The sequence below is a fragment of the Bos taurus genome, chromosome 3 (genome assembly GCF_002263795.3).
Source record: "Bos taurus isolate L1 Dominette 01449 registration number 42190680 breed Hereford chromosome 3, ARS-UCD2.0, whole genome shotgun sequence".
NCBI classification, from domain to species: Eukaryota; Metazoa; Chordata; class Mammalia; order Artiodactyla; family Bovidae; genus Bos; species Bos taurus.
The window spans coordinates 29,292,333-29,310,553 of NC_037330.1; the positions used below are offsets into that span (position 1 = coordinate 29,292,333).

At 46.4% G+C, this 18,221-nt stretch overlaps 1 protein-coding gene across 2 annotated transcripts in view; it reads left to right on the forward strand.

The window, feature by feature from the left end:
- SYT6 (synaptotagmin 6) overlaps positions 1–5,135 on the forward strand; it is a 66,983-nt gene extending 61,848 nt beyond the window's left edge. For both annotated transcript variants that reach the window (XM_015463497.3, XM_059885035.1), the window contains exon 7: positions 3,577–5,135. In XM_015463497.3, coding sequence (XP_015318983.2) covers positions 3,577–3,648 — 72 coding nt within the window. In that variant the 3' untranslated portion in view covers positions 3,649–5,135. The remainder of the gene's footprint in view (positions 1–3,576) is intronic.
- The last annotated feature ends 13,086 nt before the right edge of the window (positions 5,136–18,221 follow it).

Consider the following 18,221-nt stretch of genomic DNA (forward strand, 5'->3'; position numbering starts at 1 on the left):
CTACAAAAGAAAGATAAAGTAGAACCAAGCCCTTGAAAATGAATATTTGATGAGACAGCAAAGGGAAAGCAACAGTATATGGAAAACGAAAAGAGAATAAATTGATTCATATCCTTTGGGTTTACTTTCCATTGACCTCACACACCAGGTTCCCGAGACTGCCCATCCCCAACTCCCCAGCCTTCCGTTTTCTGCTCAGCTGATCACGTCTCTGTATGAAGAAGCTGAGAACGGCATTCATCTTGGCAACTTAGGATTTCTTCAGGACACATTTATGAAAATGCGTGCCTATGCTTCTAGCCCCCACAGTTGAAGTCCCTTTATAAAGATGCATTAAAAACCCACCAGGATAATATAAAGTAAGCCTTTTTTGTGTTCATGTGATGCGTTGTACTTGAATATTTATCATCTCAATCATCCTTAGAGTTTACATCCTGTCTCCTTTTTGGTTGTGTTCTGGACATTGAGCAAGAACCTGGCTCCTGGAACTTGTTTCTCCCGTTTGTGTAATACATTGAAAAAAAACCCAAAACCTTCTTCTCCCACCCCCAGGAAGATGAATGGCATCATATCTAGAAAGCACTGTATTTATATTACACCATTCTTAGAGGAGTTTCAAGCTCTGTGATCATTACTTTTTTATTAACGAGAACAGAGGGCACCATACTTACTTGTTTGGGGTTTTTAAAATCAGGTTGAGGGAACAAATTAACTGAAAAGGTATTTTTCCCTGCTGGGATTCTTTTTCATGAATAAAAATTGATTAAGCCACAGCGAACAACCTTTCCCCTGCAGCGACTGTGGCCGCTCACCTCTCAGCACTCCTGCCCAATGCTGCGTGTCATCGCTGTCACCACATACAGAGCCCAGGTTGGCCAGCCACCTTCTCCAAGGCATTTTACTGTGAAGGGACAAACCCAAACCGCCTGCCAGGGATGGGACCTATCTGTTGGAACCTGACCCATTTCAGAACAATAAAAGATCTCACTGGACCACAGCCACCCTGGACTAATCACCTTCCTTGGTGTGCTGGGGACCAGTTCTCTGCTATTTCAGAGCCGCCACAATCAGCCTGCCAGGAATCATTCACCTTTCCATTGTCCATGAACCCCATCTCCTCCCTGTTTATCTTCATAGGAAAAATCAGAGGCTGGCAGGGGAGCCAGCGTGCCTCCTTCATTTGTTCTGGATAAACAATTATGCTCTGTGTGACTTCTCTTTGAGCTATTATGTAAAGGGAGAAAGAAATACTCCATGTGGCCATTTCGTTTTTTCTCCTGTGGACTGGCCTATCCATCAGGTTGTTTAAGTGGCATGCTTACTCGGGGAGAAGCCAGTAATTGCAGTGTACCTTGCACTGACGTTAAAAGTGACGTTAAAGGTTGTAACAGAAAAAAGTAGAACTTCTAAAATGAAGGTCTATTCAATGAAAGCATTGGTAACCGTCTTTTGGCACCTTCTGGTTAAGAACTCTTGAGTCAGAAGTCGCAGTGGGCTCAACAACCAGGCATTTATTTATCTAAAATATTTCACCAGGGAAACCCTCGGTTGTGATTTCATTCACGTGGATGCTGCAAGCAGAGAGACTGCCACCTGGAGTTAGGAGTAAGTACCTGGTGTGGACCCAAAGAGGTTAGGTTTCTTTTTCCATCGTGTGTCTCCTTCTCCTGGTGTGTCCAGGTGGGAAGGCGGCTGCAGGATGGAGTGGAGGGAACACTGAGTGTGGAGTTAGTAGACCTGATTTCAGATCCTAGTTCTGCTCCTGACTGGCTCTGTTGGCTTCCTCTGCATCTTTGTTTTCTTATCTGCAAGAACAAAAGAGCCAGGGCGATCTCCCAGCCGGTCTCTGGGTCCCGCATGCTAAGGTAGCTCAGGCTCAGGTCACGTAATGGTGGTCGTCAGTACCTCCAGACCAGCCTTTTTCGGTTAGTTGTAAAGATCTGCAGGTTGGCCTGTCCAGGGTTACAAAGGGACCATGAAGAACTGAGCCTGGGGACTGAAAGAGAGGATTTCCTTCAATCTGGAAACATGAAGGTGATCAGTAGGCCTGGGTCTCAACTCCGTGTTGTGGGCTCCCACGGGAGATGCTGGCTGGGATGGTCTGATTCTTAAGTGGCTCAACTCTGTCTAGAAAGGCTGTGTTGTGAGGTGGGGGTTGGAGGCGGGACCTTGTCCTTCTCCATTCCACCCCTACACACTGCACAAAGGCATAGTCCACTTCTCCTCAGCCCTGTTACTCCACGTGGAGACCCAGAAAGCCCGAGAGAAGCAGAAGGGGCTGAGCTTCAGGTTCAGAAAGACCATCTCAGGACTTCCCTGGTGGTCCAGTGCTCAAGACTCTGATCTCCCACTGCAGGGGCCACGGGTTCGATCCCCAGTCGGGGAACTAAGATCTTGCATGCCACATTGTACAGCTGGAAAGACAGAAACGCCATCTCACCCACCTGCCTAACTTCTCTCCCTGGAGTCTTGTCCTGTGTTTCCTCTGCTCCCAGACAGGATGGAGTATACAGTGGACATTGACTCACTTTGAAGTTATGCAGCAGGTCTAGAATATTCACAGGGTCAGATCCTCACCCAGAAAGCATTGCTCCAGCTCTGCCTGGCTTTGAAATGTAAAGAAGGGTTCAGTGACCAAGTGTGGGTCATCCACTCTCAGTCCTCTCTTCCCTCCATTACACCTCATTATATCACCATCTTCACAGGGGTGAGAATTGGGCTGAGGGGTGGCAGCCTGTGAGACAGGACAGTAAGAGGGGAAAAAGTAGGGGTACCCGAAAGGGGCGGGAGCCGCCATCCCCTCCTGCCTCCTACCTCTTCACAAGTCGAGTGTAAAGCCCCCCAGGAAGCACAGAGACTGAGGAGTAGAGGCCGGCACTGAAGCAAGATCAGAGTTTTAGCTGTACTAACAGCTCCCAGACAAATTGCTAATAATTCATGATTGTGGCTTCTTGGCAGTAAGGGCACACTCTGCAGACGGCCTCTTCTGCTGCTAACAAAATCTGATTTTCAGTGTGAAAAATGGCTGAAGCATTCAGAAATGGTCCAGTCATAGCACCTCATTAACACACACACACACACACTCCACACGCTAAAGAAAGCTTTCATTATCTCTACAGCAAGTCTTTTTTAAAAATCAGGTCTTCCAGGCTGTTTTCTTTCTTTCTTTTTTTAATTTTTATCGAGGTATAGTAGCTTTACATTGTTGTATTAGTTTCTGCTGTGCAGAAAAGTGAATCAGCTATACGTATACACAATCTCCTCTTTTTTGGATTTCCTTCCCATTTAGGTCACCACAGAACACTGAGTAGAGTTCTCTGAGCTCTACAATAGGTTCTCCTTATTTGTATATTTTATACATAATATCAATAGTGTGTATATGTCAATCCCAATCTCCCAATTCATCTCCCTGCCCTAAAGCTGTTTTCCTTGTTTTTGCATGGCTAACAGCAAAATTCACAAAAGCTTACAAAAAGCTGGAGAAAAGTGGATTCAGTGCATGGGCCAGATGAGTTTGGCAAGTTGAGATACACATTCCCTTGGCATTGGCTAAGTGCTTTTTCCCCCTCTTCACAGTGGCAAGGCCGAGCCGCCAGCTTCGACAGCGAGAGTTCGTGCCCATCTCCAAAACCACCTCCGACACCATGAGCTGCACCACAGCGGCCAGGCTACACAAACGAGACTCAGCAGCGTTCTTTTTGCACTTGTTCAACCGTCTAAACACAGTGTTGAGCCGCAGCGGCAGCGGGGGCAGCACGCCTCTCACTCCAGAGTCTTAGCTGCCCCTGTGTCAGTCAAGGCCGAGACACTTGTCGTGTGGTCCGAGCTGTCTTAGTCTTTTCTGTCTCCCAAGGTGATGTTTTCATGGTTTTTTCACTTTTTATGGATCTGCTGTCAAGAAGAAAAGAAGAAAAAAACAAAGAGGGGAGAGCCCAGATGTTGGTTCTATTAAATACAATGTAAAATAGTCGTCTTTGGTGGGAAGGTGGTCTGAATTTCTGAAATTTTGTGTCTCCACTGAGCTCCATAACCCTGGAGGAGAAGGATGAGCAATGGCTGCTTTGATCAGTGGCCCGCAGGAAGCTGCAGACCTGGCCAAGAGCCTTTACAAAAGTGACTTATGACTCTTAGAAGCTCTTTGCCAATATGACATAAACCAAGGTGCAGACTCCTGGTCCCAGGTTGAAATCACGAGCACTCAGAGCCGTCTGTGAGCCTTCGACTGGTTGGTCGTGCAGGGCTCCTGGCTCCCCGTCATTGTGAACTTTCCTCCTGAATTGAACATGACTTGATCCCTCATGGGAGCTGAGTCGCTTTCTTTAGGAACGGTTCTGTGGAAACAAAACATGCCATATGTTTTCTGGCGCACCACAGTTAATGACCACATTTGTTTGAAAACAGAATCTTTGTTCTCAAAAATAACCTTCGTTGTTAAAAAAAAAAGGAAGCTCATATGTTCTGGAATGATTTCTGCGTTATACATAGCTTTCTAATTCCATGAAGTATCAAGCAGCTGTTTAAAATGCCTAAACAGATCAAAGAAAAACCTACATAAAATGTTCTTTTCTGAATGGGGAGTTTTGAAATCCAAGTAATAGGTGGAGTGTATCTTTCTATGAAGAGTACCTTCTTGATTGAAACCAAGTCAGCTTAAGTCTGTTTCAGCCGCCTTGACTCTGGGACAATGTTCATCTTAAACTTTAGTTCTATAAATTATTAAGTATTTCAGTGTTTGTTTGTTTCAGTGGTAGTGAAGGATTTTTTTTTTTTCTTTAAATCTCTAGGTCAAATTCAGTTTAGGAAAAAAGTATGTTTGAACTATTCTGTATTGTAATCGTACATTTCTGTTGAGTTAATTAGTGGCCTTCCCACCAACCCCCTAGAACTAGGTTGATTTGCTCCATCAGTGTGATAAATGTGTGGGTGGGTCTTCACTTCTGTGTATAGCTGAGAAATGCCAGTTTCTAGAGCTATGTGTGTAACTTGCAAGAGGCAGGTCTGCTGAAGAAGTGCTTCTTTCAACAATGGAAGGTCAGGAATGTAAAAACTGTTCACATACCTTGTGTCTTACTCTTTATATGTGACACATGCTTTAGGAGCAGCAACTCAATAAAGCTACCCTTGTTTTAAGTCAAGTTATCAGATTTCTGTGTTGATATAACTTTGAGTAGTGTCTTCTAATCCTCAAGATGACCAAATTGGGCAGGAGGTAACAAGATATTGTGGCAAAAGAGGTTTTCAGCTTTACAAAATGTAGATAAACCCAGAATTCACCCAGTACTGAGCTTTAGCCTGGGGCTAATGTGGCACTGATATAAAGACAAGTTTTCTCCCCAAATGTCTTGTGATTGATAGGCCTTCTCAGTCAAGTCATCTTGAGGCTGGATTCTCTTGAGAGTAAGCAAAAACTCAAGGTCATGAAAAGACTTCCAACAGGCCATGAGCTTCATTCCTGACTCTAGAATGATCCCATCAAGATGGCCATTTCAATCATTAGGCAGATGCTGCAAGTCCTGCAACTATGAAGGGGGCAGTGGGCTTCCTGAGTCAGGAGCCCAGAAATTAATGTGAAGGGGTCCTTCTAGAAGTGAACTCGAAATGCACATGCAAATATCCATCATCTTCAAACCTGGAAGCAGATGAGAATGCTGCCTTAGAGTGGTTCTTTCTTGGAGAAGGGAGTGTGATCAGTGCGAATCAGGGAAGAGTTACTGCTGTTAGATGTTCCTTTTATGTCTAAGCAACTGTCTCACATGAGTGAGCCTCCCAGTGCCTTTGGAAGTGCCTTTGGAGCTGCTCCCTGAGTAGCTTACGGTCAGCCTCCACACCACCCTGACCAATTGCTACCACTCCTGCTCCAGCAGTCTTGGTAAATGTCTGTAGGCTGGGAAGCCCACCCCAGGGAGGCTCTCAGCTCTGGAACCCCATCCCCAGCATCCTCAAGGGAGACCAGTACTCAACCCAAAGCGTGAATTTATGCCAATTTCACTGTCTACCCTGATCTTTCTCCCTCACAGATGAGAATACAATGATTACAAGTTGCAGAATGACATGAAATACAAGGTTGATTCATTTGTCAGCTTCCTCTGCTAGGAGAAATGTCTTTCTTGGGTTGGTGATGTGAGCTTTGCTGAAGTCACGATGCGTGCGTGCATGCATGCTCAGCCACTTCAGTCATGTCCAACTCTTGCAACCCCATGGACTGTAGCCCACCAGGCTCCTCTGTCCATGGGGTCATTCTTGACTCTAGAATGATCCCATCAAGATGGCCATTTCAATCATTAGGCAGATGCTGCAAGTCCTGCAACTATGAAGGGGGCAGTGGGCTTCCTGGGTCAGGAGCCCAGAAGTTTATGTGAGGGGGTCCTTCTAGAAGTGAGCTCAAAATGCACATGCAACTGTCCATCACCTTTAAACCTGGAGGCAGATGAGGATGCTGCCTTAGAGCAGTTCCTTCTTGGAGAAGGGAGTGTGGTCAGTGTCAATCAGGCAAGAATACTGGCGTAGGTTGTCATGCCCTCCTCCAGGAATCTTCCCAACCCAGGGATTGAACCCGCATCTCCTGTGTCTCCTGCATTGGCAGGCAGTTCTTTACCACTAGTGCTACCTGGGAAGCCCCAAAGTCACGATAACCAGGGCCTTTTGCAGATCATTTTTTTTTTTTTTTTTAATGTGAAAGTGAAAGTCAGTCATGTCTGACTCTTTACCCCATGAACTATATAGTCCATGGAATTCTCCAGGCCAGAGTACTGGAGTGGGTAGTCTTTCCCTTCTCCAGGAGATCTTCCCAACCCAGGGATCAAATCCAGGTCTCCCGAGTTGCAAGTGAATTCTTTACCAGCTGAGCCACAAAGGAAGCCCAAGAATACTGGAGTGGATAGCGTATCCCTTCTCCAGGGGATCTTCCTGACCCAGGAATCAAACTGGGGTCTCCTGCATTGCAGGCAGATTCTTTACCAATTGAGCTATCAGGGAAGCCCTTTAAATGCTAAGTTCCTTTTATTGAGCAGTATTTCCAGGCTGAAGAATGCCTCTCCCCTCCTCTCCCCTTATCCTCAGGATGTTAATTAATTGCATTGTCATTTAAAAAATTATTGTTAATTACTGCTTTGTGTCTTCCCACCCCTGTCACAGCCTGGAGTTTTTATTCAATTAAATCTCTCTCTCTTGCCCATTTCTCTTGTCATTGTACATTCCTGAGGTTTAGCAGTCAGCACACATACAGGATACTGCAAAGCTTTTACTTCTAATCTCTGTTTCACATAGGTAACCCACTTCCCTTCAATCAAGGTACAGCAAAGGACTTTTTTGTTTTTCATTCTGCCTGAGGAATACCTGCATGCCCTGGAAGGCTGGAATCCACCTGGAGTTTTGTCAGACTTGTAGCTCACATAGCATTTGGTACATGGAGCTCTGCTGTTTCCTCAGCTCTTTGGCTCAACAAGCAGCCCCTCCAGATGCTGAAGCTTCTCCAGGGAAGCGGATCACACACTCATGTGGGGAAAGTGTGGTGCTTTCGTCTGCTTTGCAATACTTGATGAGAAAATCCTGTTGCAGACTCAAAATTTAAAAAAAAAAAACAAAACAAAACTTAATGGAATAGCCTCTCTGCTCACCCCCAGCTTTTAATTAATTTAGAAAGCAGCCCATAGAGTGGAAAGTTCTCTCCCTTCCTGCACATCTGCATCTAAATTACTGGCACTCCACAATGAGATGCCACCAAGGGAGCTGAACTGCTGAGAGAAGCACTCTGCTGCCCAAAGCGGCAGCTTCCACTTGCTTCTGCCTTCCCATCAGATCACCCGCCAGCCACCGGCATCTGATGATGTGCTAGTCACATCTAGAGCAGATCAACCATCAGGGTAAATGGGTTGGGCTGGCTGGGCTGGGTTATGCAATAGTAACAGCCTTCATATTTCAGCGACTGCAAACAACAAAGGCTTATTTCTCACTCAAGCTTAATGTTCATCACAGAGGTCCTGTTCATGGGATTGATTCAGGGGAACTCAGGGTAACAAAGAGGCCAATGCCTTAGACAGTGCCAGTTGCCATGCCTTAGGGTAAAGAGCACGCGGAAGGGTCTCATCCTGGGTTCAGTGCTCTGGCTTAAAAGGAACACATCACTTTCCTTCACAGTTCATTGCCCAGAACTATTCGTGTGGCCTCCAAAACATAAGGGGTTCAAGCAACCAGAGGAAGAGGAAGTAGAAATATTTGATCATCAGCATGTGGGAAGACCACAGTGAACTTCGCAGACCCATGAAAGGTGACAGCCACTGAAGGATTGATTCAGAGACACTAATAAAGGGAAACTGTAGTCTATTCATTTTTGCATGAAATCAAGAACTGTACCTCGAGTCTTGCAGATGTATGTTGGGCCACACAACTGTGCTAGCCTCAGACTTCAATCTTGCCCACAAAAACTTTCTAGTCTAGTAAGTTGATAACATAGGTAACTCTTAGTCCAAGGTAGAAAGTGGTCAGTACAGGGAGGGAGGTGAAATAAAAGACTACGGAAGTACAAAAAAGAATAACATAGCTCTGCAGATTGAATGGCAGCTCAAGGAATGAGGCGCCCTTGATCTAGGATGGGTAGGACTGGCAGATGTGGAAGTTGTGAGGAGGAGGCAGATTCCAGACTGAGGAGTCTACACAGGTAAAGAGCCAGAGCAGCGGAAGTCCCAGGGCTGCCACGCAGCCTGCATCTAGGGGAGACAAGGAGCCCCTGAACACAATGCCCCCCTTGCTTGCATTGTCTGCCCAGGCAGGATGCTGGACTGCTCTCCCAAGGAGTACTTCTTTCCCCTGCCCTGGCCCTTGCCTAGTTCTTGCCAGCCACCTCCCTTGGGAAATGGACCTGCTGCCCCTCCCCTCTCCATTTCAGGCTTGACTTCTGCTCCCCAAAGGGCTGATCACCTGGAACTTCAAGACTCGCCTGAATCTGAGACTTGGTCCAACTGTCACACCTCATCCACAGCCTCACCTCCTAAGGTTATTACTCAGCCACAAGCCACTCTGTTTAGTCGCTCAGTCATGTCCAGCTCTTTGCGACCCCTGACTATAGCCCACCAGGCTCTTCTGTCCATGTGATTTCCCAGGCAAGAATACTGGAGTGAGTTGCCATTTCCTTCTCCAACAAGCCACTTGGGACTTCACAATTTGTCCTGTGTCCTGCTCTGCTCCTCTTTGGAGTAAGCCCTATCCAAGTGTCTGATCTTCTACTAGAGGGAACAGGACTGGCTTTCCTCTGGCTAGGTCACAGCTGCACCCCCAGCACGGATGTGGCAGGCCCACAGGGAGAGACTCACGAGTGGACCTAGGGCTGGGCTAGCATAGACAGTGCACAGGGAAAAAAGGGCACCTGTGCAGGATGTGATGCTCACAGATAGAAAACACCATGGTGCTGATAGCTGAGCAGATCTGAAAGAAGGGAGAGGGACACGGGACTCAAAGTTGTTGGTCTTACACTTGAGGCACCAGAAAAATGATGGCGCCTTCCATGGAAACCAGAAACTCAGCAGAACAAGGGACAAACTGATGAGTCCAGTTTGAGCCCACCTGAGTTTGAGATGCTGGAGGACTGTCTAGCAGACAGCTGCAGTCAACATGTAGCTTGGCAGAGAGGTCAGGCATGAGATGTTAATTTATAGAAAGCTCACACACAAAAATGAGATGAGAAAACAGAAGGCTGACGCTGCCATGCAGATACAAGCAGCAAAGGAGAGTCTCAGAGAGACGTTCTTCAGGACCCATTAACATTTAGAGATCAAGGAGAATGGAAGCGATGTGAATAGTAATGGAGGTGTGCCTAAGCGAAGCTGATCGATGAAAATGTTAATGAACAAAAACATCAATCAAGAGCTTCATAAAATGATTCTTCACAACAAATTTATCCAAAATGCTTTAATGTAACTTGACACCCATCTATTTCACCCTATCCTTTTCCCCCACCTCAGCTATGCTCTTGCCTTTTTTTAAAAATTGTAGTGAAGTCAGTCCTGGGTATTCATTGGAAGGACTGATGCTGAGGCTGAAACTCCAATACTTTGGCCACCTTATGCGAAGAGTTGACTCATTGGAAAAGACTCTGATGCTGGGAAGGATTGGGGGCAAGAGGAGAAGGGGATGACAGAGGATGAGATGGCTGGATGGCATCACTGACTCAATGGACATGAGTCTGAGTGAACTCCGGGAGTTGGTGATGGACAGGGAGGCCTGGCGTGCTGCAATTCATGGGGTCGCAAAGAGTCAGACACGACTGAGTGACTGAACTGAACTGAAAATATACATATTGTAAAATTTACCATTTTAACTATATTTAAGTGTACATCTCAGTGGCTTTAAAGAAATTCACATTTTTGTGCAACTATCACTAGCATCCATCCATAGAGCTTTTTCGTCTTGCAAAACTGAAACTCTTTACCTGTTATCCAGCAGCCCCCATTTCCTCCTCTCTCCAGCCCCTGGCAATCATAATTCTGATTTCTGTCTATGAATTTGACTACTCTAGGCACCTCATAAGAGTGGAATCATATGATGTTTATTCTTTTGTGCCTGGATTATTCCACTTAGCATAATGTCTTGAAGGTTCATCCATGTTACGTGTCAGAATTTCCTTCCTTTTTAAGGCTAATAGTCCGTTGTGTGTATGTACCACATTTTGTTTTCCCTTCATCCATCGTGGACATTTCACCATTTGCTCTTGGAATAATGCTGCTGTGAGTACAGGTACACAAGTATCTCTTCATGATTTCAATTTTGAGGAGGCATATACCCAGAAGTGGAATTGCTGAACCTTGATAAATTCTATTTTTAATATTTTGAGGAACCGTCATAATATTTTCCATAGCAACTGCATCATCTTATACAAGCAGTGCACAAAGATTCCAATTTCTCTATATCATCAACAGTACTTGTTACCTTTTTGTTTTTTTGATGTTAGGCATCCTGATAGATATGATGCGATATCTTGTGGTTTTGATTTGCATTTTCCTAATGATTAGTGATGTTGAGCATCTTTTCAAGTGCTTATTGGCTGGCTGTATTTCCTCACTGGAAAAATGTCAATTCAAGTCCTTTGGTTACTTTTGAATTTTTGCTGTTGTTATTGTTAAGTTTTAAGAGTTCTTTATGTATTCAATATATTAATCCCTTATCAGATTTATGATTTGCAAATATTGTCTCCCATTCTGTGGGCTGTCTTTTTACTCTGTTGATCATGTCCTTTTGATGAACAAAAGTTTTTAATTTTGATGTCCAACTTGTCTATTTTTTCTTCTGTTACCTGTGCTTCTGGTGTCATATTCAAGAAATCATTGCCAAATCTAATACCACTATGATTTCCTCCAGTGTTTTCTTCTAAGAGTCTTATAGTTTTAGTTCTTAGGTCTTTGATCCATTTTCAGTTAAATTTTGTGTAGGCTGAGAGATAAGGGTCCAACTTTATTCTTTTATCATGTGAATAGCCTGTTTTTCCTACATCATTTGCCAAGACTGTCTTCTCGCTATTGAATGATCTTGGCAACCTTGACCATTTGCTGCATGCGTAATGGTTTATTTCAGGGCTCTCTGTTCTGCATCACCTCTATTTCTGTCTTTTAGCCGGTACCATATTGTTTTGATTACTATAGCTTAAAGTACTAAGTTTTGAAGTCAGGAAGTATAAAAGTTTGTTCTTTTTCAATATTCTGTTAGCTCTTTGGGGTCCTTTGTGATTCTATGTGAATTTTACGATGACTCTATTTCTGAAAAAAAAAAAAAAAATCATTGGGACCCTGATGGGGGTTACAAATTGATTGACTCTGTAGAGTGCTTCGAGTAGTATTGGTATGGATCCAACTCTTGAGGACACGATAATCACCCACAAGTGCCATTTGCTGACAATCTGTCCACAAATCTATCCTTTTACATCTGGGGTTTCAACTGATAAGCAGTAGTTGTGATAAGCGGTACTGTTGTACTACTTGGTGCTGGACCAAGTTACGGAAGTCAAATCAGCTAACTAGACCTTTTACACTAAACTCAATTCTTGACAAGTTTCTGTAAAGTCATCTCCCATAACTCTCAGTGTCCTGACCCAACTCTCAACCTGCCAACCCAGCTCAGCCCTATAGCCCAATTTCTCCTTCCTGCCCTTTTCAGTCCCAGAAGACACAAGAACTTCAGCTGGACTCATTCCCATAAATGAAGACTCATCTGTTTCTGTGTGAACATAGGTATCCACTCAATGAACACATGTTGAGTACATAGAATGTATCAGGTAACACACTAAGGCTGAAGGCACACAAATTAATAATAATTAACAAGCACGAAGCATTTCCTATATGCCAGACACTGTTCTAAGGGCTTTATATCCATTATATCACTTAATTTTTCCTCTAGCTCTAAGAGATTAAGAGACTTGAGATAGGAGGGAGGTTCAAAAGGGAGGAGATATATGTATATCTAAAGCTGATTCATGTTGAGGTTTGACAGAAAACAACAAAATTCTGTAAAGCAATTATCCTTCAACAAAAAAATTAATTAATTAAAAAAAAAAGAAACTAGCCCAAGGTCACACAACTGAACCAAGATATCTAAATTCCAGAGTTCACATGCTTAAACATGATGCCAAGCTGCCTTCTAACATAGTTCTTCAAGGAGCTCACAAGTCAAAGGAGGACACAGATAAATAGAAAATTACAATTTGGTCAAGACAATGCTAGAGATAAACCAGAGATGGTGAGGGACAGGGAAGCCTGGCGTGCTGCAGTCCATGGGGTCATGAAGAATCAAACACGACTTAGTGACTGAACAGCGACAGAGAAGGATTGCCTAGCCCAGCCATTTGTGCATATCCGCTTCATGATGCACCCCAAAATGTACCCTTTGAGACTTCAGCCTCATCCTTTCTGGAGAGAGCCCTACAACAGCCTCTTCATGCACCCTCAGTCACACATACTAATCTGATTCCCTATATCAGTTACTCCTCCAGAGACAGCCAAAGACCTGGAGAGTCTGCCCATCACACCCAGCTCCAGCCAGTTAGCCCATAAACATATTCCATGTTGGACAATGCAAGGAAGAGTGAAGGCTGTACTTCAGCAGCTCTGCTGCAAAGGGCTCATCACTCTATGATGTGCCACTCCCAACAAAGCCTGCGCCATTAAATGATGAAAAGGGAAACTGATGATGAACTGCCATGGAAGACAGACAGAAGAATTCAGAGGAAGCCTGCAGACTCAGGCATGAGAGATGTCTTCTTGCATCTCTTTCCTTTCAGAACCAGAGCAGGGAGCCTCCTGTAGGGATCTCAGCTGAGGGTGACTAGATTGCGGTAAATTAGTACTGGGGAAGGAGGAGTGGGGAGCTATGTGACTCTTTCCCCTGAGGTGCCTCTTTTTTTCTGCACAGATTGGGGAGGTTTGGTGACACATCAGGGATTATCCAGAGAGACACAGCACGCCAGTGTGGGCAGGAGCCTCAGGCATCCTGAGACATGTAGCGATTCTTTTCTCTGTGACTTTACCTTGCAGTCTGTGCCTGAGTCAGGTTTGTGGGGACACTTTCAGCTGTGGAGCAATAAGGGATGAAAACCCGTGGCTAGAAATTCTAAGTGTTTTTAGAAATGTGAGTCCCTGAGATGACAGAGGACTTGCTAATCATGGTTGAAAGGGCTATGGCCCTTTATACCATGGTCTTTCATCTCCATGGAGAAATTACTGACAGTGACACACTGCAGTTAAAATGGATCGTGAAATCAAAAAGCCAGGCGAGCTTCAGACACTGCCTTCCTTCAGTTACCAGAAACTTTCTTTCCCAGATGATCCAAATATGAGTGACTTACTATGCAGAGAAGTTCTTCCTGTAACCTCTGGTCTCAAACCTGGAGCTGCCCTGATGCTCCCAGGGGCTCTCTCCCCAGCAATGAAATAGGGGTAGAACTACATTCTCCAGTCCCTTAATCCCAGAAGCTACCTATTTCCTGCCAGATTTGCCAAGTGAGAGTGGATTCATCTATGACTCCAATACATCTGGAAAACCCAAGAGCCTAGAAGCAAAAGATCCGCATTGTCCTGTATTAAGCTTCTCAAGCGTCCCCAGTCAACCCTGAGTGGATCACAGAACCTCTCTGAGCCTCATTTCCCTCATTTATAAAACGGGGCATAGTTGCTTCGATGGCAGTGGTCAGGCTCTGCCTCAGATCTGCACCCTAAGAGCTTATTGCAGTATAGCTTATTGCAATGAAGGCCTGTTTCTTTCACAACTGGGTGACTTGAGAACAAAGGGCCTAAGCCTCTGTGTGGCTCTTCAGCCTGGAGAGGGTTGGAGGGAGCAGGGAGGGGGAGGGAAGGAATAAATCAAGTGGCTATGTAATTAATTTAGAATACTTTAAGCACTGAATGTTGAAAGGAAACAAAAGTGGTGACATTTAATGATGTGTCAGTCAATATCTCACTCATTCCAGCTGTCTTTTTAAATGTCAAATCTCTCACAGTTTTTTTTTTTTTTTTTTCTTGCTGCTAGAAGGCTCATGCTAACAACAACCAATTCTAGTTGATGCCCAGTTGTAGGTCTGCAGGGGCAGGTAATGTCAGAAGTGGGAGGTTCAAGAGGCTGGAACAGAAGACAATGCCCATCACCCCCCAGAGAGCCAGGCACCACAGCTGCTTCCCTGGGGGCCCCCAGTGATCCACTCTCTGTTCCCCTGGCCCTTCACCCACCTTCGGGCCATCAACTCCAAAAAAAAAAAAAACACACCAGGTGTCCACACCCAGAGAAAGACAGTCAGTGTGTGTTTTCTGGGATGTGTTTTCACCCCCATCCGTACCTCCTCAAACTTCTCAGAACTTCAAAGTTTTCAAGAGAAAACCTTAGCTGAACTCCAGGAAGAGAGAAAGCCAAAAGCCCGGTTGCTCCAGAGAACTCCAGGCTCAGGAATTTCCATTCCGAGCTGATTGGCCCTTGGTTCAGTCCTCTATAAATACCAGATACAGCTTCAGAGGCAAACGGAGGGGAATGAGCCAGCTGGATTTTCACTTTGGGGAGAAAAAACGTGAAACCAAGCAGCACCCATCGGTTTTCCTCCCCAGCTCCATGCCTGCCCCCTGGAGTGAGCCTCCTTGCTTTCAGCCACAGCTGAGTGGCCAGTCTCTTCAGCCTCCCCAGGCACCTAGGTGCGAGGAGGAGGGGCAACTCAAATCCAAGTGGAAAACTGGCTGGTCTTCAACCGACTTGGAAGTTTAAGTGGCCTAGGCAGTCCTGAAAAGTTCCAGCAACTCCAGCTCATTTAGCAGAGTGCAGCTTCTGGCTGGAAGAGCAGAGGAGGGCCAGGCTGTTCTAGGCTGCCTGTGGGGCAGGGCAGGGGGAGCCAGCACAGGATGATCATGGGGCAATAGCTCAGGCTTGGCCAAGCCCAGCTGCACAGGAGAACACGGTGACATGCCAGAGGAGGGGCTACCGCCCGGTTTGCAGCCGGGCAGTGGGAGAGTCCATGCCAGCCCCTAAGGAGAGCCAAACGCACAGGTGCTCCACCGCCCAGGCATACCCCCATCCAGAGCAGAGCCAAAGCTCACGAACACTCGCCTCCACTGTCTCCTCGCCAGGACGCAAAGCCAATGGCTTTTAAAGTAAATGTTCCCACTCCATCTCTGTGGCTCCCGGATGGAGTGTTTCCTGCGTAATCAACCCTCCCTTCCAGAGGTTCTCTCCTTACCTGACTCTGGTCTCCTTCACGGGATGCTGTTTTGCATTCATCCCAACTCTTATACCTCTACCCCTAGAACTAAGAAGGCCCCCAGGCCCAGCGCTTGGCCTCTCTCCAGCTCTCTGCCCTCTGCCTGGACGATTTCACCCGCCACCTCCTTCACAGCACCTACTGTCTCTGTGCAGATATTGGTGGTAGTCTCAGCTGCCAAGACCCACCAGGCCCAAACTGCCCCCATGCCTCAGACAAGGCCTTTGATGTCCAGCTGCAGCCTAAACCCAGTATTTCCCAAAGCAAACTTCTCCCTTGGCTTTCCATGAACTTTAGCACTGGCCCGTTGGTTTAATCCCTGGCTCCCAACTCTCCCTCCATCGGTGACCAGGGTGGTCACTACAGCTTCCCCTGCTCCTCTGCATGTCCCGGTGCCCCATCGTGGCAGGCCTGCCAGAGAGGAGATACCTACTGCCATAGCGAGGGGACTTATGAGCCAAGACTAGAGTCAGGTACCCATGTCAGAACACAAGCCTGTGCTTCAGGAAAGGTCTATGGAAAATCGAGTCATGGTAATGAGGATGGTCTCCAGCAATGACCCTCAAACTTGACTGTGCACTCAAGCCACCTGGAAACTTTGTTTAAAATGTAAATCACTACCACAGGGATTCTGAGGCACTAGACCTGGGGTGGAGCCTAGGAATCTGTTTTTCAACAAGCCAGCAGATGGGTCTGATGCCAGTGAAGTCAAGGCCCATGCATGGAGGACCATTTGGTCCCAGAATTAGAGATTGGCTTTACCTGGAGTAGGACAGCTGTTCCTAATCAAGGAAACCCTGACCCAGACCCAGCTTATAGGGTGACTGTGCTCTGAATTCCTGGATTCCACATGGCAGGCAGGCACAGAGGCCTGAGTTCATGGACAGTCTTGGGGTGGGATTATGCCCCCCAACCCAGGATCTATCTAGCAGTTCCATGGGCAGCACACTATCACCTGACCAGGAGCGGGTATTAGCAGCAAAGTCACCCACTCTGGAAACTCTGCCCTGTGCCCTGAAGGTCACATCCCCCCACCCCTGCCACCAACAATATTGCAGCTCAGGCATAACTACTGAGGGCAAACCATCTTCTTCCCATTTCACACTCTTGCTCTGTCACCACAGAGTAAAAGCAGAGGCTGGACAGGACAGAACATCTGCTCTAAACTAGGCTAACTGCAAGCTGGGCATGGACACAGGAGGTGGTGGCAGAGTGCTGTCCAGAGCTCCTCCATCCACCTCGCTTCCTAACCCAGTCTTGGCCTTCTGATTGTCAACAACATGAAATGCAGGTTCGATCCCTGGATCAGGAAGATCCCCTGGAGGAGGCCGTGGCAACCTACTCTAGTATTCTTGCCTGGAGAATCCCATGGATAGAGGAGCCTGGAGGGCTACAGTCCATGGGGTCGCAAAGAGTTGAACATGACTGAAGCAACTTAGCGTGAACTCACAGAGTCAACAGCATGGTCCAGGTGCCAAGGGATGATGCAGGAGAATTTGGGGGAGTAGACTCTGTGATCAGGGACTGATTGGAGTAGATGGTAAGAGATGAAGTGGAGGTCTGTCCAGGAGGGCGCTAGTCCCACCCCCTAGTACTGTGCATTGAGCCTGAGGATGAGAGGGCAATAGGGCCCCAGTTTTTCTGCCCAAGAGAAAAAGTCTTGCAATACCGCCCAAGCTCCCAACTTCCTGCTGGAGAACTCCATGTGGATGACTTAGGAACCTATGGTCTGCTTCCCTCTCCCCACTGACTCTCCTCCCTCCCAGCCTCTAGGGCTGCTGGGCCCACTCCCTTGATTAATACACCACTGATAGTCTCATGCCCAGGCCTCTGAATCTCTGCATTTCTATTCCTCCCTCCCCTCGGCCCCAATTACTCACATGCCCTGTTCACTGTACCCACAGACTGCCTCCCACCTGTGCCATCTTTATGCAGCCCTGCCTTAGCTCAGGTCCCCCCGACATTGGCCCAGGAGACTGCAGGCCTTTACCAGGGGATCTGCAGATCTCTGTTCTCTGAACTCTCTTGATGCCCTTCATTCCCAACCTGGCACTTCCAGATTATCTCTGGGTCTTCAGTGTTTAAAGGAACTACTAGAAACTGCACACTTATCTCTACACAGCCTCATGAACTATTAATAAATATAATTTGGTAAGTAGCCGAAATCAAACTGTGAGATATACGGAGGTAAATTAATGAAAGGGGTTTCCTGGTGGTGAAATACTGGGACCTGAGCTCTCGTCACACAGACCCAGCTAGCCATCTCTCCGAAATAAATGTCACATTGTCATAGTCACTTCTCTTTGTCTGCACACCCCCACCCTCATCCTTCAGACTCCCTTCCTGGGCATTCAAGTCTAGCACCGTGTACCCCTCTCTCCATGCACACTATGGATCTCCACTTCTCCGTGACTTTGTTAATACAATTCCCTCATCCTGGAGTCTTCTTCCATTCTTCGTCTTGAAACCTTTCTTGTCCCTTATGTTTCTGTTCAAATGTCTCTCC